We start from the raw sequence: 25,369 nt of genomic DNA on the forward strand, positions 1-25,369 counted from the left end.
TTCTTCTTATATATATATATATATATATATATATATATATATATATATATTTTATAACTAGCAAATCAATATAGCCAATGATAATTTATAGTAGCTTGTCCATCATTTGGTCCGAAATACGAATTCAGTTGATGTATGCCCCTATAAATGAGCTGTATTCCTAAAATCTGAGAATGTAAAATAAATGATGCATTTAGTACTCTCAACATGTCGTTGGATTATAATTAATGTGTGTATCCGTATACCATGGCATGTCCTTTCTATAGGGAAACAGTCAAAACGCTAACTTACAAACGCGTGATATTCAGAAATAAACCGACTGTGGATGAATGAAGTACATGGTTTTGAACGTAAAGCAGAATTCTAGAAATTTCCACACTAAGGACAGGTCAATTTATTAATATATATAAAACTCTGTGGTTTTCTAGAAGCGACAGCCACATAATGTCCAATTGTACCATGCTGTCTGTATTGATGAGCCTGGCACATGACCCCTCCAATCACATGAGACGTAAACATAACTTTGGGATACCACCACATGTGTATCATACTTGTGAATAATTGCTGATGACAGAAATGATAATCGTCGGACTTATAATTACTTTTAATGTATGAAGTATTTAGACGATTAAGATGTTATAGGAATTTTTGCCAAAGCTTTTTTTTTGGCTGGAACCAGAGGTCTCAAAGGCTATAGGGCATTAAATGTCTTAACGATTGTAATAAGTGAATATCCGTTCTTGCATCCTAAACCACATCTAGATTAGGTCTATATTAGATATTGAAGAAACACGCAACTCTCCAATATAAAGCTTTCACGCTTGTCAAGTAAATTGCGAACTGGCCAGATTGCCAAATTAATATTACGTCTCATTAGGTAGTGAAACTGGAAAATGAAGATAGTTATTCATTGGTTCCACCTCACGCGCACTTCACTACATGATGCGGACACCTAGCACCAAGCACGATGTGACCGATTTCGGTGCGCATGTGTCTAGTACGAATCAAATAGGGGAAGGCTTGGGTGCTTATAGGTCAAGATGGAGCCAATATTGATACGTTAATGTATTCACTATAATTATTTATCAACTAACATTTATGAGATGTGGGTGTTGCTATAGCATTGTTGTACTACATGGAAATATGGATAAGTAATAATATTGAATAATTGTTAAAAAAATAGTCTTTAAAAAACTCCAACGGAATAAGAGAAAGGAGGTAAGTTAAAAATACAAAGTAATAGGCAACAGGTATCTTTCATAAAGTGACTTAACGAGCTAGTATTTATAGTAAAGGACAGTTGATACTCACAGTCATGCCAAAAATGATGACCTTTGTTCAGTTGCACGAAATAACATAAAGTCGAGTTAAGTCATTAATGTTCACGTTAAAGTAGCTCTTCACAGGAAGATTACTTCCGATATAAAAAGCTGTTTATGTTTGAACAACAAAATGTAAATAAACACTTACAACCACTATCAAATACTAAAATAAGATGATGATAACTAAAGGTAACATCTAAACAAAAAAAACAATCTAAAAAATAAAACTAAGTAAACAACGATTAAACTTCGGATAATTTTAATGTCTATGGACTTTCCTGTGAAGATCATTGCGACACCAAAAAAAGCATATGCGCCTGAGTACATGAGAGTGCGAAACGCAAATGTAGCACTAACAAAAATTACATGTGAGTTTTATTCACCTTGTCAGGTTATTCTCATAGACTTAGAAATAAACACATAATCATAATTTATTTATCTTTAGGGATTGTATAAAGTTCGTGATGCTGTGTTTAAAACCGCTTTACAAACGATCACCTTCGACACTGCAAGGTTTGTAAAAAACGTATGTGGAGGCATATATCTATCATAGGGTTATTCACACTTTGAGCAGACGCAGTTGTCAATGCGTTCGTGGAAACTTAATGTGGTACACAACACGTGGTGAGAACCATCTATCACAAGTCGTGTGACGTCGTACCGGTTTGAATGTTCTAATTTTCCTCCATTAACGATATAATGCTGAGAAAATCCACGTTAATTTCTGCTAATTTCCCTCCCGAATTAAAACGCCTTTTCATGAAAGGCAAGAGTGCCTAAAAATTAAAGTTCATCTTTTTTTATTCTTCGGCACGAAGCGATGTGCCAGTAAGAGCATACTACGCGCCGACTTATCCGTTCTGTAGAAAGTGGCGGACAACTGAATTATTTCAACTCTCCGAGTCCTGCTTCAGTCACTATTTCCCCGCATCGTATTTATCCGTTATTCTGCGCCTTTAAAGTGGTAATGTTGACGTCCAATAACCGCTATGTGTGTCACACTGCCTGTGGAAACGCGTGCCGCGAATACACTATTACAGCGAGCACAGTCCGTTAACATACCTTACAATAGAGCTGTGTCAATCGATCCTGCATCTGTTTCTGATCTTTTTAGTTCGAACCAAAAGCAAATGTGGTTCTAATTCACCAGTCTATCGTGATAAACGCAACAAAAGTAAAAATGACTCACAAGCCTGCGATGAAGAACGTAATATTTCTTATCTTAAATCTTAGGATCGTTTAATCTCTAGCTATGGCTTGTAATATTACACTATATCAAACTCATTTATATATTTTTTGCCAGGTGGCATTAAAACACATAAAATACATGCATGCATGCATTTATAACAACCTAATATAATAAATTTGATATGCTATACTATACCGTACATAGTTTACCGGACGGCGCTACAAGTTAGGCTAAAGTTACAGGACGGTCCCTGAAGTAGTCGATCTAAGGTTCATGAAGTTATTCAGGACCTGCCAGTGCGTTACACGTTATATTACTGCCATTGTTTGGTTCGTAATCAAGTCAAGCTGACCACCGATTGAACGTGCGGGCAGTGAGTGACGAACTCAAGGCCGCCTGCTCCTATTATACCAAACACAAAATCCATTAGATTCGTGAACCTTCGTCACTATACATCGACGATGAACCGCGTACTGCATAACGCGTCACTGCATGTCTGTTAGACCGGTTAGACTTTTTTAGGTCCCGACCATTATGGCCCTTGTGTGGTGTTCCCCTAAATAGCTTAGTAGGTAACGGGCTTGCCTGCTGTCTTATAGAATGCTGGACGTAAAACTCGAAACATAGACTCTCGTTTGGTAGAATATGGAGTCATCCTTTGTGGACTTTCGATCTCGTGTTATCATCATTTTTTTGAAATGTTGGAATTGAAGGCAGAACGGCAGCAGAAGTTTTCAATGAACAGTGGCGTTGCCCTCAGTAAGTATTCAAGCCTGCTACTGTGTTTAAAGCCTGTGTTTACTGCAATCCAATGGTTCTTGAAGACCGAGGCCTTTGTCCGGCTTGGCTATTGGGGATTTTCCACAATGAAATCATCATATCATACTAATCGAATGTTTTGCAATGCGATTCCGAGTTTCGGCGTTTTTTTACTAGAATTCGTGGTGTTACTCTCTCATTTGAGGATTTCCCGCGTTTGTTGGATGAGCATGCTATGTTCCGCTGTACTTTTGACCACAGTCCTTTGTATTTCAGTGAAAAAATTGAAATGATAGCAATCGAACGAAACACAGACAATAATACGTTTACAACGGAGTGACACACTTGCTCCTATTAAGTTCGGAAATTGTAATAGAACACTATTCAAACCCTCATAGCAGTTCACCATTTTCAAGCTTGCAATAGTACCAAAGTTCTGAGAAACGAAGGGCCCAGAAAGATCTCTGCTGTCTATGATATATGCCCAAGTCGTTAAGTTAAGCGATATGTGTGTGATCCGTAAGAAAGCGCTTGTCAGAAAAGCGCCTGATACCGACTGTGCCAACAGCACATAAGTGTGGCAAAATTTTGCCAACCATACCAAACGTTTCCTGTTGCGAATTCGGTTTTTCACATTATGGCTTTTACCACACAGGGAAATGTTACGACAACACAGAGCGCTAAATAGATTGGCCGATTATGGTCAGCCTGATGGCGACTTAAAAACGCTCGCGAGCAAAAGGAGGCGAGAGCCCAGGAGCGCACTGAGACCGGCACCATTCGACAATAGAAAGCAAACTTAATCGGACAACGACGACGTCGACGCCGCCTAGAGATTCTACTGCTGTTGCTGGCATGCTGACGCCTATTGTGTGGAGCGGTTGCCTGTTCTTTTCTACTTCGATCTGCGTAAGCGACTGCGCGACCGGCGCGGGCGTCTCCGATCAGCTACCCTAGGTAACATTGACACAGTAATGCCACGACTAGGCTTTTTTTAACAGTCACCTGACCACGTTCTAAATCGCGGGTTAAGAAATGGCTTCAATCAACGAATTCGTTTGAGACGAATACGAAGTGGCCTCCTGATCTGGCAGTTCAGTGGAAGTATTGCGGAATCTAGAGCAACATCTGTTTCTATTATTGGTAAGCCAACTTTTCATTTCTCCTTTCTTTCGTTTCTGTCGACAACTGTGCTAAGCCAAATACTTTGTTTTCACAGAAACTCAAGGTAGTAGTCTCAAGAAGTCTGAATTATCACTTTCTGTTGTGCAGTCTCAAATGACAGTGTATTTTTGTAATTTTTACACATTCGGTGGTATTTCTAATTACTATGAATTAAATATAGTGGTTAATCAAATGAGGTGGCATTACGATTGTGTGATAATAAATACGACAAAGTTGAGGTTCGGGCTCTGGATAATACATTTCTGCATTACGAGTTTAATATCTAACTAATATAAAATACAAATCGGCTTTCTACTGCTCCTTTATGCTACGGTTTATTGCATTTATAGTGTAGAGATGAATTTCCTCGCAACTACTTTAGAGTAGCGTACGTATTTAAGCAAAACGCCCCTGTTATCTCTAAGTGAAAAAAATTCTGTTAGTTACTAATCCATAATTAAAATATGCGTTCGATCATGTATAGTAAGTGTGCAATATTTACTAAGTGAATTAAGTACTATGTAATATGGTTTTCCTGCTATAGAGAACTGGAATTTCCGGATCTTTATTCGATAATTAATATCATGCGTAATTTCTATCCTTGGGGACTAACCGTACTGTAAAGAGACTGCACCTACAGTTGCTGCAGAAGGGCTGAGTCATTCCGAACGTCCGATTACGATGAAGTACACAAAGAGGGGCAAAGCGAAATTAACCAAACGAGAAAAGGATGAACGCCGCAAGGACGTCGAAGATATGCAACGTAAAATGCAAACAATTGTCCTTCCAACAATAATTGGAGTTGCGATATTTATTGTCGCATTTATTTTCCTCAAAACCCAAAAGCCGACCTATTATTCATGAGATTAGCAGAAAAGAAACATGTCTGTTTATCAGAATCGAATTTCCAAGATATTCTGAATCTTAATAAGTTGCAAATGTGGTAGCGTAACAGATCTTATAGCTTATATGGATAAGGGGCAGAATTGAAGAGGGCGAACATATAGTTAACACAAAAGGACAGTTTGCTTTTCTGGCGCTCGATTAATTGCATGGTCGTACATCATAATAAAAGAACCGCACTAGTAATACATCAACAAAGTGACTGCTATTCATTTATGTGAACTTAGGGACTTTTTAGCACACAAACAAAAACACTATTTCAGGGCATATTCTACACGATCTCAGGTAAAACAAATAGAGAATGCAGCTTTTAAATACTACGAATAATAGAGCTCGCTATTACAAGGCAACCTAGTGACGCTTGCTGTTATACACGAAGTATTATAGTTTATTATTTATACAGCCACAAGAAAAGTCTGGAAAAAAGGTCTTCTGGGTTAGTCTGGTATTCATTTTACTGTAAATTGATTATAAAGTATTCAAAATCTGCTGGCGTATTATAGACAGTCATTGCCATGTTTTGGCTAGACTTAACCCACAAAACGGAGACTGATATTGTGTTTTTAATGCAAGTAAAAATTGGCGTATGATGTGGTGAAGGATAATACCTGTGCAATTTTTAACTTGTTAAACTAAAGTTAGTTTTTCAAGAAAAATGTGACCAATATTACAACATGAAACTCATTTGCACAGGTTTAACGTGAAAGTAAATTACATTGTATTGTTGAAACAATCCTGAACGACTACTCTCTCTCACAGTATGCCTCTTGGCCAGCTATTTAGTTCCAGACGCAGTGCAAAGGTTCGGGTTATCCCACGCGAAATTTTTCTTCTTTTCGTTCACTCTTTCACTTGTTGCAAGCCCGCAACACTAACCTAGGTTTCAACCCCGAACCCTATTTCCACTATATAGAGGCGCTGCTACATATAACACAAAATATTGGTTTAGTCATTGAAACCTGTCAGAATAAAAACAGACCACGTTTTATGCGAAATAGTTTTATCAATACATAATTTTGTTGTGCAAGTTCTTTTTAATTATAACACCTTTTCAGTGAGTTTTCACTTTGCGTCTTTAATGAGCCCAAAATCTTTCTCAGAAAAAGTTCAGTTTTACAAACGGAGAATCTACATAAATACGGGTAGCGCATCGATGACCTCGTGTATTAAGTTTTTTTTCCAAAAAACTAGCATACCCAAGCAGCCTGCGAAATCTCTTGTTAAAGTAAACGCAAGTTGTTCGGAACAAAACTTGCAATGGTTATTAAATACAAGTGCTTAGACGGCTTCCATTTTATCTACTTCTGATAATGCTTTTGTCAATCTAAAACGCTATGTTGCTGAAATAACTAGCTAACTACTACTTAATGAAACACCTGGTGATTACTTCAGAAATAAGCGAGTTTGTACTTATATTGTATATTACTTACATTTAATAAATTCGAAAGATGGACCAGCTGTCTGGATATAGTCATCACTACGACCTACTGAAATGTAAACTAATTGCATCCTTAAACAAAACCCTTTTGCTCGTTCTAGCTCAAGCGCTTAGTTCTCGGGAATGTGCTTAGTATCTAGAATACCTATTGACCTAGCTGCAACCTCTGAAAAGCAAACAACAAATAAGACCTAAGTATACCTTACTAATCAATAGAGTAAGCACAATGGATCGAAGTATAATATTAAAGAACAGATGTACTTATTTTATTAACAAAATTTACATCTATACATCATGTGCACAATTTTTCAGTTGTTCGGCTCTTGTTTATTATTAAATATTCCATACAAGTGGTAAACGAGCAATAAACTTGGGATAAGCTGTACCCTACTTTCAAGTGAGCCGTAACAAAATTATATCTCATAGCATACTGATAAAACGCCTCCCCACATTCACTATAGTTTCTATTACACAAAAATAAATAACATTGATTTAAATATCCCATTATACCCATTAGTTAGCAAAGCGTTTTTCAAAGTTGTAATTATACTGTTACAATCAACAATAGACTTATAGATATATATGTTTCAGATACCCCAATGCATACACACCGCTTAAGTACCAACCTCCCCTCTTGCTTCCTCAGCTGTTTGCAGTTGTATAATTTGTTGGTGGCCATTTTCGTCTTCTAGCAACACCTGTTGCCCCGGCTGCAGTCGAAGAGTTGTGTGTGATCCGTCGCTCATAATGACCCGATATACGTCGGGCCCTAATTCAGGTTGAGGGTACACACCGGGATCCAGCTCGGATGCCAAACAAACATCAGCTGGCATGTTCGTGATTTCGACTTCTTCGTCAAGGCCTTTTACGTCCACTGTAGTTGCATCACCAACTTGGAGCGCTTCGTCTGTTATTTCCATTTCAGTTGCTTCGATAAGCTCTTCTTCATCGATGCCCCCCGCACGGGCTCTAAACACGTTCGAGCGCAAACGAACAGTACCGCTAGTCGCGACAGCACTTGTCGTCACGGATCCTTGTGAGCCATCGGTGGTTTCCTGTGGGTATTCAATGGCAGCTGTAGCATTTTGGATCAGATGTTTCAGCTCCTCAGTTTGACGCCTTTTCTGCAGAATGTTAGCCATTTTATGAGGAACAGGTCCCAAAAGCTCGGTTGCTTTCTCTGGCGCCTCTTTGTGAAAGCGGAGTAGGTGCTGCCATGTTTTGGCCCGACTAACAAAACCTTTATTGCAGCGCGGACAGAAAAGTTTATAAGCGAACGTGTGTTTAACAATTTCATGATCAGAGCACGAAGCGACTGTGTGAAAGCTTGCGTCACAGTAACGGCACTTATGGGGCCTTTCATCAGTGTGCAAACGCAAATGGTACGGCAGATGGTGTGGTTTGAAGGCTTTACTGCACATCGAGCACCGGTAGAACTCTTTGCCAGGATCATTATGAAAAACGATACGATGTGACATGAGGGTGGCTTCCAGATCAAACTGCCTGCCGCAAATCTCGCAAGCGAATACCGCATCGGTCTGCATTCTCCGCTCCCGACGGTGCACCAGACCTTCCTCCATATTACGTTTTTCTATGTGCTGCCGTTGAAGACGGTACAGCGATGTCTTAAATGGGTTATGCTTAAGCATATGCTTCAACAGCTCTTTGTAGCTCTCAGTGCCCTGGTCGCATATGTCACAAATGTACAACAACGGATTCTTGTCATGATTTCGGTTAACATGGTCCAACATGAATGGCTCGTTCTCGAACATTTTGTTACAGTGCGCACATACGACGCCATCTCCTCGATTGTGGTGCTTCACATGCGTGTCGATCGCTTCGCGATTATCACGGCTGAAAGTTCTGTTGCAAAATTGGCATATCCACCATCGATCTTGCGGCCCGTGCCGTTCACCGATGTGAGCTTGAATACCGGCTAAAGTGTCGTTACCAACTCCGCAAGCAGGACAGCGGAACGGTTTTTCATTTTCAATGTGCTCTTTTTGCCTGTGTACCTGCATGCCTTTTGAACTATATGATCGGAAATCACACAACGTGCATTGGATCTCCTCCATGCCAAGTCGTTCCAGCTCCTGTGGCGACAATGAATCTCTATGCTTTGTTACTACATGCCAATCCCGATGTTTTTCAGATTGGTACTTTTGACCACATACACCACAAGAGTGTTCTTTAATAATTCCATGAACTTCTCTCATGTGTCGGTCCCGATGTAAACCCATCGAAAAGCTCTTATTACACACCTGACACTTTTTGGGAAATTTCGGATTACACTTTTTTTCATGATTTAATAAAGCTTCTGGCGAAACAAAACGTTTTGAGCACTTGATGCATTCAGGCGCCTCAACAACCTGAACGCTATGGTTGTTGGACATGTGCACCTCGAGAGCCTGTGCATTTGTGAAGCGCACTCGTCGATTAATCTTCAGGCAAACCGGACAGTGAAGTTTGTCTTGCGACTCCTCAGCTGTATTATCGTCTTGCGATGCTTTCGCTTCTTCAGTTTGGGTCACTTCTTTTCTTTTTCGCTTAACACCACTCCGTGTTTCAGATCGTTGAGGAGATTCCACTATTTCCAGCTTCGTTGTGATAGCTTTTTTTTCGGTAAGCTCATCGGCAACTTCGCCTTCGCTAGCAGTCTTCGCTTGCACTGTTTCAGGCTGTTGAGGCTTCTCCTGACGTGGCTCCTGCTGTCGTTGTGGCTGAGTACTCAAAACAATCTGCTCAAAATCTTTATAAATTGCTTTGAAGGAGACATCACTGTTAGTCAAAATATCTTCGTTTCCATCAATTTCGAGAACGGTCGTTCTGACGCGACTTGCTTTTGGCGACGTGTGAGACCGTACTACTGTTGTTTTTCCACTCTCTGCTGTATGGCGAGAAAGGATTCTGCTTGCTAGCTGTAGACAACCCTCATAGAAGGATCCAGGGACTGTATTCCAACAACTGACAGTTAGCTGATTCGCCGCACCGACCTGCAATGCAAAAATTACAACGCAATTTCAAATTGTAATCATTCGCAATATCCTCCTTTAAACAGCTGGTAGAGCCTGTATAAAAATCAGCAGTCACTCGTTTACACACGCATAAATCCTTGATCTCAGAACGTATTCACGGAATGATATTGAGACTTGAAAAAGCCAATAACCAATATGTTCTTTCCCGTTTACGTATACTGACCGATTATGAAAATCCCTTGTAATCCTGACAAAATGTTTACACAACGGACTGATTATTTTATCCTTTGAAAAGACTGCATCAATAAACCCTATAAAGTAACTAAGGCATTAAATAGTAAACGCACTACCTGTTGAACAATAGTTGCAGAATGCCGATTCCAGAAAACGGTCATTTCGACCTGATTCTCACTTGGTTGCTTCGAATTTAAATGTAGCTGGTATAGCTGCCCTCCGACTTCGGCACGGCCTCTGTAACAGAAGTATGCTATTGACCGACAGAAGTTTTTATCACAAAATAGATTAGGGATAATTGCTCTGACAAAAAATACAGAAGCACTAGTGAACGTATAACTTGAATTAAAAAGAAATCAAGTAATAAGTTTTCTTTGTTAAACTACATAAAAACTAAATGTGTCTACTAGGTATTAAATTTACTGCGAGAAACAATACAAACATAGATAGAACACCACTTTACCGGCGAATGTTGCTACGTGAGCAGCTGTTTGTGTTTTTGTGCAGTAGGATCTCCTTAGCCGAATCACACTGAAGAGAACATTCACTACAAGAAAACTTCTTCGATTCCGTTGCATTACTTTGATGAGAATTCCGTTCTAAATGGTTTTGCTGCTGAAGTTGCGGCAAACTTTGTCGAAGAGGTTTACGGCCAATATGTAGCACCTGGTAATAGCAAATGTGATATTGATAAATTAATCAAAGATTAAGTTAATTATTATGCTAAATAAATGTCCATGACCCCAAAAAATCTCGAATAGCTTCAAATGTGCCATCGACTGAAAAAAAAAAAGAGACAATCCCAATGAAACATCAAGCGGGTGTTTCAAAAACAAAATGGGTATGGGACTAACAGGAGAAAAAGTTATATTGGATCAGGCTCGTAAGAGAATTTTTAATTGTTAAATCTATACGTAAACATGCAATCTGTTCATATTTCATTTGACACCTTGGCATTATTATAAGCTAAATGTTTGCTAAAAACTGCAAACTACTCTTTTTCAGGAGCCACATCAAGCTCCGATCAATACCCCAATCATAACAGGCCCCTAGATACGACTACTTCTATGTGTCGAGTCTTACGTCCAATATTGCCGTTAGGCTCTTCATCGGACGACTGGCTCCCAGCACGAAATAAAGGCTGTCTATGCTCGTGTTCGAGCCTACACAACAATGTGTCCCTAAGATTAGCAGGCAAATACATTTCCCGCTAAGCTATGGCGGGGACTTAAAGCTATCTGGTGGAAGATAACTTTTCCATCTTTTGAACGTTCCGTTCTAACCTAAATGTTGCCAATATTCATAATAATATATTGATTATAAAATGAAAATCCACGAAGTACTGATAGTAATTCTAATTTGCGCATAAAGAATAGCGCTTGTTAACGGGTCTAAAAGTAAAATATGTTCATACGTGATTGATTAACCGATAAATACTTCTAAACGGTACAACGGATGATACGATTATTACCTTAATACTTATAAAAATTATATTAAAAACATTACAAAGGAACGCAATGTAAGGACCAATTTGCAAACACTTCGATAATAGGTTTTCAAAAAACCACAGATTTGAATTCTGAATTTTATATTCTAATCTGTTTAAATATAATAATCTGTTTATCTCTCAATTTATTTTTTGATATATGCATGTCTTTAAACAAATATGTTCAATGGCTAATTGGCATGTATACGTACAGACTTGAATAATAATGTTTAGTATATTTGTGCATTGCATTGTAACGCTCCGTAGCTTACTTTCGTCACAGGATCGACTCGAATGGAGTCCGCCTTAGGAACATTCTCCAGATCATTTTCGCACTCTCCGACAACGAGAGTGATCACTTCCCCTTTAGCCAAGCCCTTAGGAAATTCCAGCTTTGCCGAAAACGGCAAAAGGTTCGAATTGATTCTGACAATCATAGCTGCAGCTGGATCTTCCAATTGACACGCATCCTGAGTCTAAATCACTTCCTCACAACGACATTTGCTGCACTTTAACGGGTTCAAGTATTCACCTGAATCACTACTGTCTCCATATAAAAATGAAAATAATGAAATGAATTATGAAGTCGCCATTAAACTCTAACTTTCAACGAACTCCTATCAAATATTTGAGTTTGTTTACGTTCTGTCGAACATGACCGGATATATTGCGGTCAGGAGAGAGCGGAGCGATACACAATATGGCGCCAGCAACTAGATCGCGCAGAGTTACAAGGCGCTATTTAGCTTGATTAAAAAAGTTATTGTGAATTCGTTTGTTGTCTATGGTAGAAGCAATCAAACAAATTGTTATCATAGGCCAGCATCTTAGGCGAATCGGTTGAGCGGTATACTTAGGTGCAAGAGCTGATGTTTGCTATTCTAAGTGACATTTGGAATGAACCGAACGTACAGCCGTCTTTGCGTACGAATAATCGCATTTGCATTTTTGCATGTATATGATAAGGACCTAAGTTAATAAGTATATTACGACTGGGAATAAATTCACTGTCGAAGAAACTGATCTTACTTTCAAGGAGTAGCACTATGAAAGTGTGATATACCAAGATGCTAATACATACTGAATGATTCCTAAAAATTTAAGCTATAACTTTTGTATATAGTAGTTCATTTCACACATGTTCTCCCTTCGTCGCTACGTGCGCTCTTTAGGCATTTTCATGATCAATTTGCAAAGATAAGATGCCTAAGAAAACCGTATAGGGTATGCAGGTAACAAGCTGCAAACCTACGTTATGAAGCGGTCCCATTTATATTGTCAAGCACTAGAACTGTCGATTTTGGTGATTGCACCAAACCTCCAAAATCGCTGCAAAAAAGCCATTGCTATAAATAAATATACCAATTACTTAAAAACAGAAAGTCTATGTCTTAGCACGTGTCAAGACCCTGGTAATGCGTTTCTAAGTCTGTTTCATAGAAGTGCATTTAGAAAAAGGGTCCATGCTTTCCTTTTAAAATTTTAGAATTAATAGTTGGACTCCTAAGAGACTCTTCTTATAAAACATTCTCTAAGAAATGCCTTGCTGGATTCTTCAATTGAAATTTATTCACCAATAGAGGCCCCTATATTCTGAATAAGAAACGTGATCAACCTGATATTTTCTTTGTCCTCTTAGGAAAAACTCCAAATTCGCTCCAAAACGCTCTCTGTGCAAGTCGTCTGGCTGCAACGACAAAGTTTGACAGGTTATTTTGTCAAAATATTTTTTCCCACTGGTTAGAGAAACGACAAAAGTATAGAAGTGCCATCAAAGGTGCCTCAGTTTGCGAAAGTATCTGCGGGGAACTCAAAAGTGGCAATAAACAGAATGTCAGAAAAGGGGACGGGAGCAGGCAAAGCGGCATCAGCGGCCAGTAAGGGAACGGCAAATAAGCAGAGAAGCAGGAGGAAATCAGAACTAAACGACAAGTCCGAGTCGGACTCTTCGTTCGGTAGGCTCGTCGGTGAGTAATCTGACATTGTCAGAGAGGCCTCCTTCGGAGGATCGGATAAAATGCGATAAATTCGGGTATCAGTCACGACCTTTCAAGGAAAATCTGCCCCAGGCCGGGTGGATGTAAGTTTCAGGTATTCATTAGACACCAGATAATATTCGAGTTCCTTGCTAGTGATTGTTGATCATAGCTTACTTGTGTATTTATAGGTGGATAAATTGTACAACAGGTAAACTTTGAATTGAGAGAAACATTCGGCAGGTTGTACGTCGTAAGGTAAAACGCATAACATAATCTCGATGAAAAGTTAGGAACCACCGAAACGCTCTAACATTCATAAGTGCTCGTGAGTCTTACAGCAGTCGTGTGATATAAGTCATTTGAGCCAACGCGCTCTGTCTGATCCTCGAAATGTTATGAGGCTTTCACACCAATTTTGATTCGGCCACAATGGTTTGCCTGATACGCTTGCTTTCGTCGTTTCGGAAATTTCAGAGGGGCAAAATTACAGTCCGTATGACGCTTAGTGCAGACGATTCAAATAACCATGCAATTAATCACTACAGTAGTTAGCTAGGCTACATACACCAAGTATTTTTTCTTGGATTTTTCAATGAACTGTCTCATGTCCTAACAATTAGTTCTCTTGGGCGCTAAGAAAATTTGGTATTTAATCTAGCCTACCTCTATTTTGGCTGGGTTTCCTCCAGATAGGAGCATGTTTGCGGAAGCCAAGATCATATCAGGTGTGTCTACAAAATCGTCAATCAGTATCACTGGTTTAGATAACATATGGGATTGCGCGGTTGCTGATAATCTTCCTGAGGATACTAAACATTTCTACGACCTCTGGGCCAATAACTATGAGGAGGACATGCGTTCCATGCAGTATCGCGCTCCTGAAATCCTCGCAGAATACATTATTAATACTCTCCGAATTGACCGAAACGCAAAGATACTTGACGCGGGGTGTGGAACAGGTCTGCTTGGTGAGGAGCTTAGGAAACGTGGTAAGCAACTATTTTAACTATTGTGGTCACCAAGTGGTGTGGTACCAATACCTTCATCGACGCAAATTAGGTTTAAATAAAATATGAGGCTTCGTAGACTTAGTTATTGTTAGTAGATCAATTTTTTTACTAAAAGATCTCCATGGGATTGATATTGGAAAGATACTGATCACAAAAGAGCTTGCAACAGAGTTTTTTAATCTATTAAATAGAGTCAACTTCACTAACCAGCAAAAACGGAGACGCATCGTACGCTATCGTTCAGTTTAACGTTAAGAATTTACCGTTAAAAATGGTAAATGTTTTTTCATTCGATTTGGCTGTTTTCAGGGTTCACTCATATGGACGGGGTAGATTGCAGCCATTGTATGCTCGACTTGGCGTTACCAAAAGCGGTCTATAGAAAAACTGAAGTGGTTCATGTCTTGCCCAGCATGACAGAGCCACCCATACATGTCGATTATCGCTACGAATGCATTGCACTCTGCGATGCATTTCAGCCTGGTCACATTACACCTGGTTGTTTGCCGAAGTTGGCTGCCATGCTTACCGATAAGGGCGTGATTGCCTTCTGCCACAGAAAGCTCTCCTCCGACAACCTTCGAAAGAGTGTGTTTGGCCCAGCAGATTTTGCTGCTGCTGTGGCAGCGTCTGGAGTAACACTTAAAGAGAGCAAAGATGTTGAAGGTTATCGAAGAATGCCCCCTACCAAGGGCCAGCTTGGCTATTTTGCTAAGTGAGCTTGCCGTATACACACGTCAGCACAAGGCTCAATGGACGATCTATCCAATTAGCTTGGCTCGTTTTCCGTCGAGAAATGAAGTATCTTTTCAGACGGACGAGTGCAGCTTACACAACCGGTTATACACGGCCCTGTTGTACAGCAACACGAATGTTATTTTCTACTCTGACTCAACAGATTATGTCAGACTGTGAGTGCAGTTTTGTGACTTGCAAATGTTATTTAATGTTAAAAAATATTTTGTCTTTATTTGCTGTAATCCTTAATTGACTCTTACTTACTACTTGATTAAAATCTCATTAGCTAACAACGTAATCGCTAGCGCAATCGACCCTGATAAAATGCCAGAAATCTCAGTACTTATTCCGCACTATGTCCGCGCCTTCTCTTACCTGTTTCGCCCTAACGTAAAGTAAAAAAAAGTTATGCATAATCGTCAGCCATTATTTTAATTCTTTCACAAATTGCCCCCAGGTGGAAGCACCAGTCACGGATATTCGAACACGCTCATAGTGAGTGGGGCACGTCTTGTGGTTAATGTTTGGATAGATTTCTGTTAAACAACCTCGGATTGAACTCTTTAGAAACATATTTGAAAAAGTAATTTAGGAAAAAGAAGGTATCGATGAACCTGAAATAAAGATCAAAGCACATTGCTTGTTAAATCGCGTGTATTTTAGTCTAAAATAATATTCAATTTGACCTGTATGACCCTGTTCAAAACTAAAGTGGCGCATAAATTTTGCTGAATCTGGGTTATTCTCTATAATATGGATCAGCACAACGAACGATTAGCAGAGCGAGCTCGAATGGTTTATTTTAACTGGAGGACTCCATAGCGCGCACGGCAACCCATGGAATTGTGACCTGTAGCACATCAGGGATTTTTGCCTTAGAAGATTGTCTTAGGGCTGAGAAAAAAGTTCAGAGGGGCGGTATGCAAAAGATGTGTGATCGTCAATTTTCTTAAGTCTTTGCTATGTGTGTTTTATTGGAATTAACTAAACACTATCTGATTTAACATCAATTCTGCTGAGCTAGTGCAATGATGATCCGGCAAAAAACGTGATTGCACTAATTTGTTTCTGGGTTTGTTTTAAGGTGGCTGAAAGATATTGACTTCCCATAAGTGTGAATGGTTTTTCATGGCCATGCGCAGCGCAGCGAATTTTCTCTGCAGTAGTAATTTAAATAAACCAGTTCTAGCCTATAAAGCTAGCATAAAAAGTCTAGTAATCTTTTCAGGTTTACCCCATCAACTCCGCTAACTTAACCTTGAATACCTTCACGTGAAATAACGAGTAAGTGCTAATCAACCGCGCGAGAAAACTATTGTTACAGTAATTGAATGCCCAAGCATAATGCGTCGTATTTAGCCTCAAATGATTGCGTATGAATAAGTTTAACAAGTGTTTACCGATTTCCATTTCATATTAACTGTGCCATTGAAACTCAAAAAGGTATTTCAAGTAGGATTTCGAACTTTATATGGCATGCCAGTCACAGCAAACTCGAATCAAGTAGTAAAGTACTCGTAACAATTTCCTATTTTATAATGATTAAACCATACATTATACTAGTCAATTGCATATAGCTATTATACCACTATACGAGGTTGTCTGGTCTTGTATAATGTGTGGAGCGTCGGCGTGAAAATTGAAAAAGGAAGAGGGAGAACCAGTAGCTGTTACTTGATAGGAAAGAATGGAGAGGGCTGAGAAGGAAGAGGAGCGACTAGGCCGCCAATTGTTGGAGGTCGATAGAGATCCGTTGTTACATAGTAGACGATGATATACATTTCGGAAGATAGCAGACGACACATACATGTATCGGCGAAAAGCGGTGTGATATGCGGGGAAGCCTGGTGGTGATCTGACTGACATGATAATGTTAAATAATGATAATAATAAACATTATTTGTCCGATGAAAAACGTTCTCGTAGATAGTTTTTACGGTGCTTTTTTTGGCGACGATCGTCGCCAAAAATGTCGCGATGTGTCGTTTGTCGGATCCCTCTACCTATAGTTTTTCCATTTACCAACACCGTTGTGCCCTCAGTTATACCAATAATTTATTAGCTAATTGTCATTTGTTGTGCAATAACAGTTTCTTTCCGTCTTTGCTAGATGCCGTAACAGTCGACCCCGACACCCGTCCCCAGCCCAATTTCTATTCCCCTTTTCGGCCATTCGCTCCTCGAATAGCGACTACTCTCTTCTATCCCTTACATTGCGCAGTTCCGTATAGTGATGTCTAGTAATCATATTCATGTATCAATTAGGAAGCAAAAAGGTAAAACTATAGCTAATTAAAAATAACGTTGCATGACTTTATGCACATTTTTTTTATTTATGCACATCTGTTTAATGGCCGTTCAATGGAATTTATGTACTGTTAGTTTTGTACTGAGACTTGGTCAAGATTATAGGCCTAGTGGGTTAATTTTGTTGGTTACAAGATCATGGAATGTTTCGCGGTCAACTTTTAACAGTTTTGAACTCGTGCAAGTTCAAGTGGAAAAATTAGATGAATTGAAGGGCGAATTCCCCTCTCAAGAATTGTACGAAGACGATCATTTACGTGTAGCCTTTCGTGCCTAGCAAACGGTTGAGAGTTGTGAGTCTCTACGTGCCGTTCGCAACAACCACCTCCGCTACTGGTTACGTTCTGCGGAGATGGCCGAATCATATTCTGCAATTCGATACAATGTCGTTTTTAGATATGAACTCTGACGACAAAAATCTAAGCTAAATAATCTAGCATTTACGTGCATAGGCAAAATTTCGTTATAATAAAAAACTAAAACTTATTTGTGAAATATTTATGCACAAATCTACTGGAAACATTAGTTGATATAACTAACTTACGGCAATTCTCCTGGAAGTCTTTCCACCTTGGCCAAGACGGCGAGCCAATACGCTTCGGCACTCTCGGTTGCAGACGACATGGGAGAGTGTCACTGCGGTGGGCTAGCCGAGGTTCGTGTAGAAAATCCATGCAAAAAGAGCGTTTATTTGTAGCGCAAAAACCAACTGTTATTCCCAGTTTCTTCTTTAGGGACAGAATATTATAGTGCAAAAGTTATGAAAAAGGTAGCAAAAATATACATATACTATTTTTGGCTTACATATGTATACAACATTTTTAATCATGATTCCACTAAGTGTGTACCTAGATGCTTGCAAACGTTCCGTAATTGTATTGACCAAGGAGGATTGGGAACTCTGAAGGTCTGTTCAGAGGGAAACATACCAAAACAAGAATACCAGTAATAAAGAATAGTACTCCAAATACGTCAGTGTCGTTGTCCCACTCGGATCGTACGAATGAACCAAAAATCCATTGGAGACTAAGTAAGAACGACATTATTGTCATTTGAGAGATATTCAGTCCTGCATTAGCAGTCAACTGGCTATTGTCGGTCCGATGATGGTGATGATATAAAAGCAGAACACTGATCACTGTTGTGGTCAGAAGCGATGTCTGAAAGAACCTGATTTTTATCCATTCGAACATAATGGTAGTCTAAAAGTTATCATTTTAGTATGTGAAGCCAATGGTAATATAAGCAAGCGTATTGCTCTCGGGTATCTCAGAAGCAGTTTTTCCATCCGACACATAAGGATTTATCACTCATGCATTTCTCTAATGATATCAACATGCTTCACTACTGCTTTTTTCTTTTTTTTTTGCAGAGTTTTTTCTATAACAAACTATTAGTATACCAATAAAACTAAATGGGTGTGTTTTGGAGACGTGGGTTGTCTCGGAGCTGCTCGGTACTCGAGCGAGAGAGCACATGCATGCCCAGGCGGAAGCGAAAAGCAATGTGTAAGCAAAGGAAGCCATGTGAGGAACAACACCCAAAAAGTATGCGTGCTATTGCCTCGGATAGTGACTGAGTGAAGTCGATAACGAGAAGCGTTAAAACGAGTGGGAGTTAGCATGTAAAATCTAATATTTCAACTAAATTCGAGAACGCTCCGTGATTGTTGATATAAATTGCATTTATTTTCATTATGGACTTTGCAGGCTTCTATTGGCCTTAACGTCAGGCTTCCTACACTATTACTATATAAAACTATTATTACAGCCAAATCAGTCTTATTTCAAACTATTTCTCATTTACAATATACAAGAGCGATTGTTAGCTTGTTTTGCCGCAGCTTAAGTTCTTAACTTAGTTTGGCTCATAGTTGGTGCCACTTCTTATTAAGTTCAAGAGCGGCTTAATAAACTTAAATTATAACTTATCTCTACGTGTATACGCTATCTGTGTTACATCGTTACGTCTATGCTATGTCGTCGTGGCGTTTATACAAAAATATTTTGAGAGTTGGAACATGTTCAACGACCATCAAAGAAATGATTTATCTGAAACTTCAGGTACTTACGACAGCAGGTGCCAACATATAGATCGTGGAACCTCTGTCCACTAAGGTAGAGCACAACTGTTTCTCGTGAGGATCGTCTCGGCGTTCTGAGTAGACTTCAACTCCAAGGGTCACGTAAACCAGCGAAATAAAGTATGCGATACCGAGATAATACATAGACTGCAAGGATAGCATTAATGATTGCTTAAGTAGCGTATTCATTTTTGCCAGGTATATATATATATATATATATACCTACATGTATATATAGATAATATATTTGATTATTTTTTTGCAGTGACGATTGGCTAGCCTTTTGGGGATCTTATGCATCCGCCTCCGGCCAAAAATGTTATTGCAGCAATATATTTTCCTGCGTCGATTTCTTTCGGGCGGGCTACTAGACAAAACACCTTAAATACAGAAGAATTAGGCGTTTGGGCTAACCGCGATTGCGGCAGCTTCTTGGGTAACACAGCTTTGAATCTGTAATGTTGTTCAGATAAGGTTGCGCTTACAGCCGTAGTTTTTACTGTGAAAGCGATGGCCAAAATCAGTGCGAGAGTGAAGGAATCAGGTGCTTCCGACAGACGTGTGGGCAGGCGCTTCGTAACCGCGCGGATCATTTGTTTCGTCAATTCGTTCGCTTGCAGTGGCCTGTAGCAGCGTTCATATGATGTATACTGGAAAGTATGAGATGTTGACGGACGCACCAGCCCCAATAGTGGCCATGACAACAGCGTTTATGGCCGCGTGCCGGTTAGGGAAAGCGAACAGACCCTTTTCCTACGTTATAGTTCGCCGTCATGATCATCAATTGCTGACTGCTACGAAAATCTGGCAGAGGATGTCAGACGACCTCGACTAAGTCACCAAATGAGATCGTATTCGTCGTAATGAAGTTTGCAAAGGGATGACCTCGCTGTTTTCTCTATAATGATGGGAAAGTCGTAGAGTTGTATTCAAGTTCCGGCTGTTCCATGAGAGCCCGCTTGGCTCACCCTGGAAGTCTCTTGTTTTTATTCAGTCGAGTAAACTCTTCCGTTGGGCCGAATTTCTCTGGGAAGAATAGGTTGTTTAATTTTTGTTTAAAAGCGTTCTATCCGTCCTCTATGGTTACAGCCTCCAGGTCATACCAATTTAAGGTCGGGCCACACAGATACGGCCTCATCCGTCGCACGAACTTGTGACCATTGTCGGTCTTTGACTAAGAGTATCACTTCCCTCGACCGTTTAACATAAAGACCAAGGATCCAATTTCCTAGATTGTTCAGTTTTTAAAATTGGCGTTGACGGGTTGTACTCATCTTCCATTTGCTACTCACCTTAGGAATGGTTGCCTGAATGAAATGAATTGCTTCGACCGTTGTGAGGAGAAGAGCGCTTACAAACACAAAATGGATATGAACCTTCAATATTGTATGACAAAATTTATACTGAAAAGAAATCCAAAATATGAGCTAGTTAGAGAAAGATTATGTAATAACGAGAGCAAACAAACCATTTTCAGCACATATGGCCCAATTTTGATGATTTTAAGCCATTGTGACAGGTTTTAACTTTAACGCAAGCTCATGAAATATATGATTTATACGGGAAAAGGGAACAGTGCAATTACTTTAATTTTAAAGGGACCCTGATATATATAGCACATGATTCTATTCATATCGGAAATACTGTGCCGCTTGTTTTCTACGTATATCGTCCATTAATTATAGATATGATATAGATAGACAGACGAAGTAGAAAATAACCTTTTATGAAAAGATTTGAAAATAAAATATAATAGTAGTGCACGAATGTACGTGTATTGTAGGGGGTGTAAACGATTCCAATTTCCCGCGTCGTTTCCACTGCACTGGAGAACGCACGGTATTCTTCAACCCGGTGACCAAACTATAATCTAAGGTAATACATTAGATCTTGAATGTATGAAATACCTTTCATAACATGGCTTCATGTCTAGTCGTAAGCTTAGGCTAAAATGAAACAAAAAATCGCTTTCAAATAACGGGCGGTGTTCCAAGTGTCATTCCATACTGTTTAAATTAGCGGTTACGCTTGTAGAGGAAAGGACCTCTAATTCTCGCTCTGATAAATCAAACACGAGGATCTTATTATGGCCTTGCCTTGCTTGCTATAGTCATAGATGGTATGTTGTCAATTAAATGTAATCCGACCAATGCAACAGTCCAGTGTTAAGAAACAATAAAATAGACATACCATAAAAAAAGCCAAAAGTATCTGCCCGATGAGGAGCATCGCGAACTGGTTCATATGAAGAACATGGCGAGTAACCGTGCTCCACCTAGAACATCATTTAATATTAGAGTCAATTTGAGTATTCATCTTGAGCAGCATGAACATTTTCATCTTCAAGGATTTTCGTTATGATAATGCACCATTTTAAACCCACTTTGTAAGGGTTTCTAAGCTGTTACGCCAAAGTTCTGCCGTCCACGAAGGCTACCTTATAACTATATTTCTTCTAAAGAATTCGCTTTTGTATATATCGTGTCGTTATTACGATAAAAGGTTTAACACTGATTGAATGAGTAAACGAGCACTTGATAAAGAAAACGAAACTTCTGTAACGGAGCAGCTTTCGAGTTTGCTGTTAACAATTTGGGAAAAGCTTCTACGATGATTTCGTAGTTTGATAAGCACGCGGTCCATGCGATTTATCTAAGCACTGCAACTACTGCATTTAAGAATAAACATCGATTAGTTCTGGAGCATCTGTTGGGCAGTCATCCAATGAGTTTACACATTATTACAACTGATAAATTTACAATAGAAAACAATTTCACTATAATCTCATTAAACTGTAGTTGACAGATAATCGCATTGGGTTTGGTGATTACCAGTATAAAGAACGGTCTTAAATTAGGCTGAAATAAAGGGAAGCAACTTACTTTAAATGTGATATGACCCACATGGAAAAGCTCAAGCAGATAATGTTCCACGGAATTAGGAAAAGCATCGTTGCTTCCAAAATCTAAAAAGTTCGAGAAGATAAAGTAAGCCTTAGAACTACTTTGTTATTATTATTACTACTGAATATCATTATCATCTGTATTCCTTATTCAGCGAATATATAGCTACCTTAATTTAATTAGGGAAATGCCGAAAAATAGCTTCTTTTTTATTATGTTATCGTTACTTTTGAGTCGCCTATTATCGTGTGCAGGGTAAAATATCAAAATTTACATAAGTTATATTTTAATCATTCCACAACGAAAAGCTTCGCATAGCGGGGCTGTACTGAAAATTAATTAAACGTCTGAATTGTATTTTACGCTCAAATCCTCATCAGTGTCATTTTTGCCCTTGCTCCTGGCAGTGGGATGAACAGCGGTTCCCTGTGACGAAGTAATTCTCCCTGATTCGAGCGATGTCCAGTTGGTGCTCTGTTTCAGGAATAACAATTAGATGTTATTAGCCTTTTGTGAAGAAAAAATAGACTCATGGAGCTTGTTTCCATGATTTTGCAATGAATGCAGGCATTTCTTGGCAAAAACTCTTTTTTTCCTTTATATAAGAGGGAATGTAACTGGAAGGCTTCTTTCTCATTTGAACTCACCCTTCTTTATTGATTGGTTTAGAGCGACATTAGGACCAAATCATAAATTTCCAATGCAGTTGGAGTACCAAAAGTAAATATTAAAGAAAAAACGTAATTTTGTTAGAAGTAGTTTATTGGAGATATTTCTAGGACCTCAAGGGTTATTAGAATTACCTCGACACCCTCGCTCTCTATTAGTCTGTATGCAGATCGTTTTTCTTTAACTTCCTGCTTTATTTTAGTTTTGTTCAAGCTGTTTTTCTTAGGTAACGCACACACAAAGAATCTTCGAGTAATGCAACGGTGCCTTCTGCGAATAGCTTGATTTTCAATGGCCCCAACAAGGCGTATGAACTGTTTCTCTCTGAAAGAATAACATTCATAATAATCTTTCAATTATTTTGGCATAAATAGAGCGTTGGCAACAGCCAGTACTTATCGAATTCATTCCAGTATTGTTAAGCTGCCTAAAGCAATGCTAAACGACATTAGTAGAGACCAAACTCGAAACTTTTACTTAATATACAATCTGCTACAAGGCAACACCAAGGCAAAGAGAGATGTTGTCTTGAGGCTTTACTAGCTTAATTACTAATAAACAGACGCATTATACTTGATGTATTTCCTTCTCGTTGGAAAACCTATAGAAGATAGAGAGACAGTGTCCTATTCTAATTATACTTTCAATATAAATGCTGACACGCATGCATATTGGCAAAAATCAAATGGAACTACGTGACTTAACCTTCCTGTAGCAGAAGGAAGTGTTGTATTTGATGCTAGCTGATTTCTTTTTTCGTTGCAGGCTCTTTTTCTAATCTCCCGTATCTTTTCATATGTAGGACTGCGTAATTGAAGACCCTGGGCAATACAAAGCGCTACTGCTTCTTGCTGATTGAGCTTCTCTGAAGCTACAACAACAAAAACAGCGCCATCATTATTGAGATAAATCTTGATAGAAAGATCTGTAAGCATGGTAACAATGAAATTCATCATAATCATTTTTCTCTTGTTCGATGATACTTTTCTCAAAAATCTTGTCTCGATTGGTAAAGTTCCTTGTAGAAACTTCAGTAACGCACACCAATTCAATTCGAAAGCCACCCGTAAAGTTACAATGTCTCTATAGAACAACGACGCACAATCATGTCACTTATGGTATTGTAAGTGATGTCAAAAACTAAACCTTTGGGCAACGCACTGTAGAAAACGTTTAAATGTTAGAAACAGACATTATTCGTTAGACGCTAAAAAAGACAATATATAGTCCTTTATTTAAACCTTTAGAGCACTAGTTTTCACGTAGAGCGTGGATTTATTCGTTTAATTTAATTGTAGCTCTACAAAGAAACACAAAACAAAAAAGGCTTTTACTATTTTAAGTCGATAGCTAGAATAGTGTATAATTCCGCAGTTTAAAATTTATTTACCGAAAAGTTGGTATTCTAAAATTATATAAATTGCTAAAAACGTCAAGATATATCCATTGGACTCTATTGTATTTCACAGTCCATTTTAGGTACAGAGGTTTTTGAAAAAAAAACCTGCTCTAATATTTGAACAAATCTCAGTAGCAAAAAAATCTTATACGGTATTGATAATTTAAACATAATTTTCGCTCTAACGTATTTTTGCGCCACCGCATTTTTACTGTAACAACACGTACCGGTCACATAGGCATCAGTCAGATGCAAAAACAAGTAAAGGAAAGAAACCAGATGTCCTACGGCCGCTAGCATTTCGGTAAGATCGCTTCTCGCCGTTGCTAGAGAAACTGCTTGGTCTTGATATTAATGAATGGCCAGGGTGTGGTGTGTTTTTAGGTCATCATCAAACACGCCTCTATCTAGTCGTGAACGTCGCCTAAGCCCTTCGCTAAATCTCTAAGAGTGGTTAATGCAATTTAGTGCAGCTATAAAGATTATTGGTTTTGATGACAATTAGATCTTTTATCGTCAGCGAAAGAAAATTTGAACCATTCTCTACTTTTTTGCATTTTAGATAACGTAAATTCTATATCTTTTGTTATAAGGCTATGCGAGCTCTACTAAATAAAGGAACAGTTGGCATGCTTAATACTAGTAATTGATTTTTAGCATGATGCGTTGAGTGACTGAACACGGTTGCTGCCTGTTTCAGCCAGAAAGCTGACGGCGAAAATAAGTAGAGTCAAACAAGTCTAAGAAGCAAGGACCCCATCAGTTTATATTATTCTTTTTGCTGACCCGAATCGGGAACTTTATTGTTCCA

At 38.9% G+C, this 25,369-nt stretch overlaps 3 protein-coding genes across 8 annotated transcripts; 1 reads left to right on the plus strand and 2 right to left on the minus strand.

Annotated features, from left to right (window-relative positions):
* Window positions 1-7,006: 7,006 nt before the first annotated feature.
* LOC111272939 (uncharacterized) lies at window positions 7,007-12,129 on the minus strand. The gene is made up of 4 exons (XM_022854621.2): window positions 11,743-12,129; window positions 10,448-10,650; window positions 10,101-10,221; window positions 7,007-9,768 (listed from the first exon to the last, which is right to left on the minus strand). The coding sequence occupies exons 1-4, from the start codon at window positions 11,905-11,907 to the stop codon at window positions 7,390-7,392; spliced, it is 2,868 nt and encodes a 955-aa protein (XP_022710356.1). The 5' UTR covers window positions 11,908-12,129; the 3' UTR covers window positions 7,007-7,389.
* A 104-nt stretch (window positions 12,130-12,233) lies between these two features.
* LOC111272941 (methyltransferase-like protein 27) lies at window positions 12,234-15,844 on the plus strand. Of its 4 annotated transcripts, none has more exons than XR_015315897.1 (5): window positions 12,234-12,394; window positions 13,110-13,437; window positions 14,139-14,435; window positions 14,769-15,370; window positions 15,655-15,844. XR_015315897.1 is itself a non-coding variant. In XM_022854622.2 (4 exons), the coding sequence occupies exons 2-4, from the start codon at window positions 13,302-13,304 to the stop codon at window positions 15,176-15,178; spliced, it is 846 nt and encodes a 281-aa protein (XP_022710357.1). In that variant the 5' UTR covers window positions 12,241-12,394; window positions 13,110-13,301; the 3' UTR covers window positions 15,179-15,844. The 4 variants fall into 4 exon arrangements, 1 of the variants encoding a protein (XP_022710357.1); XR_002687793.2 differs by having other exon boundaries at window positions 12,241-12,394; window positions 14,139-14,438; XM_022854622.2 differs by having other exon boundaries at window positions 12,241-12,394; window positions 14,139-14,438; window positions 14,769-15,844.
* A 1,662-nt stretch (window positions 15,845-17,506) lies between these two features.
* On the minus strand, window positions 17,507-24,936 carry LOC111272942 (uncharacterized). Of its 3 annotated transcripts, none has more exons than XM_022854625.2 (11): window positions 24,786-24,935; window positions 23,865-24,084; window positions 23,294-23,483; window positions 22,854-22,964; window positions 22,470-22,552; window positions 21,778-21,862; window positions 20,880-20,990; window positions 19,576-19,734; window positions 18,434-18,664; window positions 18,049-18,150; window positions 17,507-17,872 (listed from the first exon to the last, which is right to left on the minus strand). In XM_022854625.2, exons 1-11 carry the CDS (start codon window positions 24,856-24,858, stop codon window positions 17,666-17,668), a joined length of 1,572 nt encoding a protein of 523 aa, XP_022710360.1. In that variant the 5' UTR covers window positions 24,859-24,935; the 3' UTR covers window positions 17,507-17,665. The 3 variants fall into 3 exon arrangements, with proteins under 3 accessions (XP_022710360.1, XP_022710361.1, XP_022710362.1); XM_022854626.2 differs by having other exon boundaries at window positions 23,865-24,030; window positions 24,786-24,933; XM_022854627.2 differs by lacking the exon at window positions 18,434-18,664 and having other exon boundaries at window positions 24,786-24,936.
* Window positions 24,937-25,369: the final 433 nt, after the last annotated feature.

Source organism: Varroa jacobsoni, unplaced genomic scaffold, assembly GCF_002532875.2.
Source record: "Varroa jacobsoni isolate VJ856 unplaced genomic scaffold, vjacob_1.0 contig03914, whole genome shotgun sequence".
Taxonomy (NCBI): Eukaryota; Metazoa; Arthropoda; class Arachnida; order Mesostigmata; family Varroidae; genus Varroa; species Varroa jacobsoni.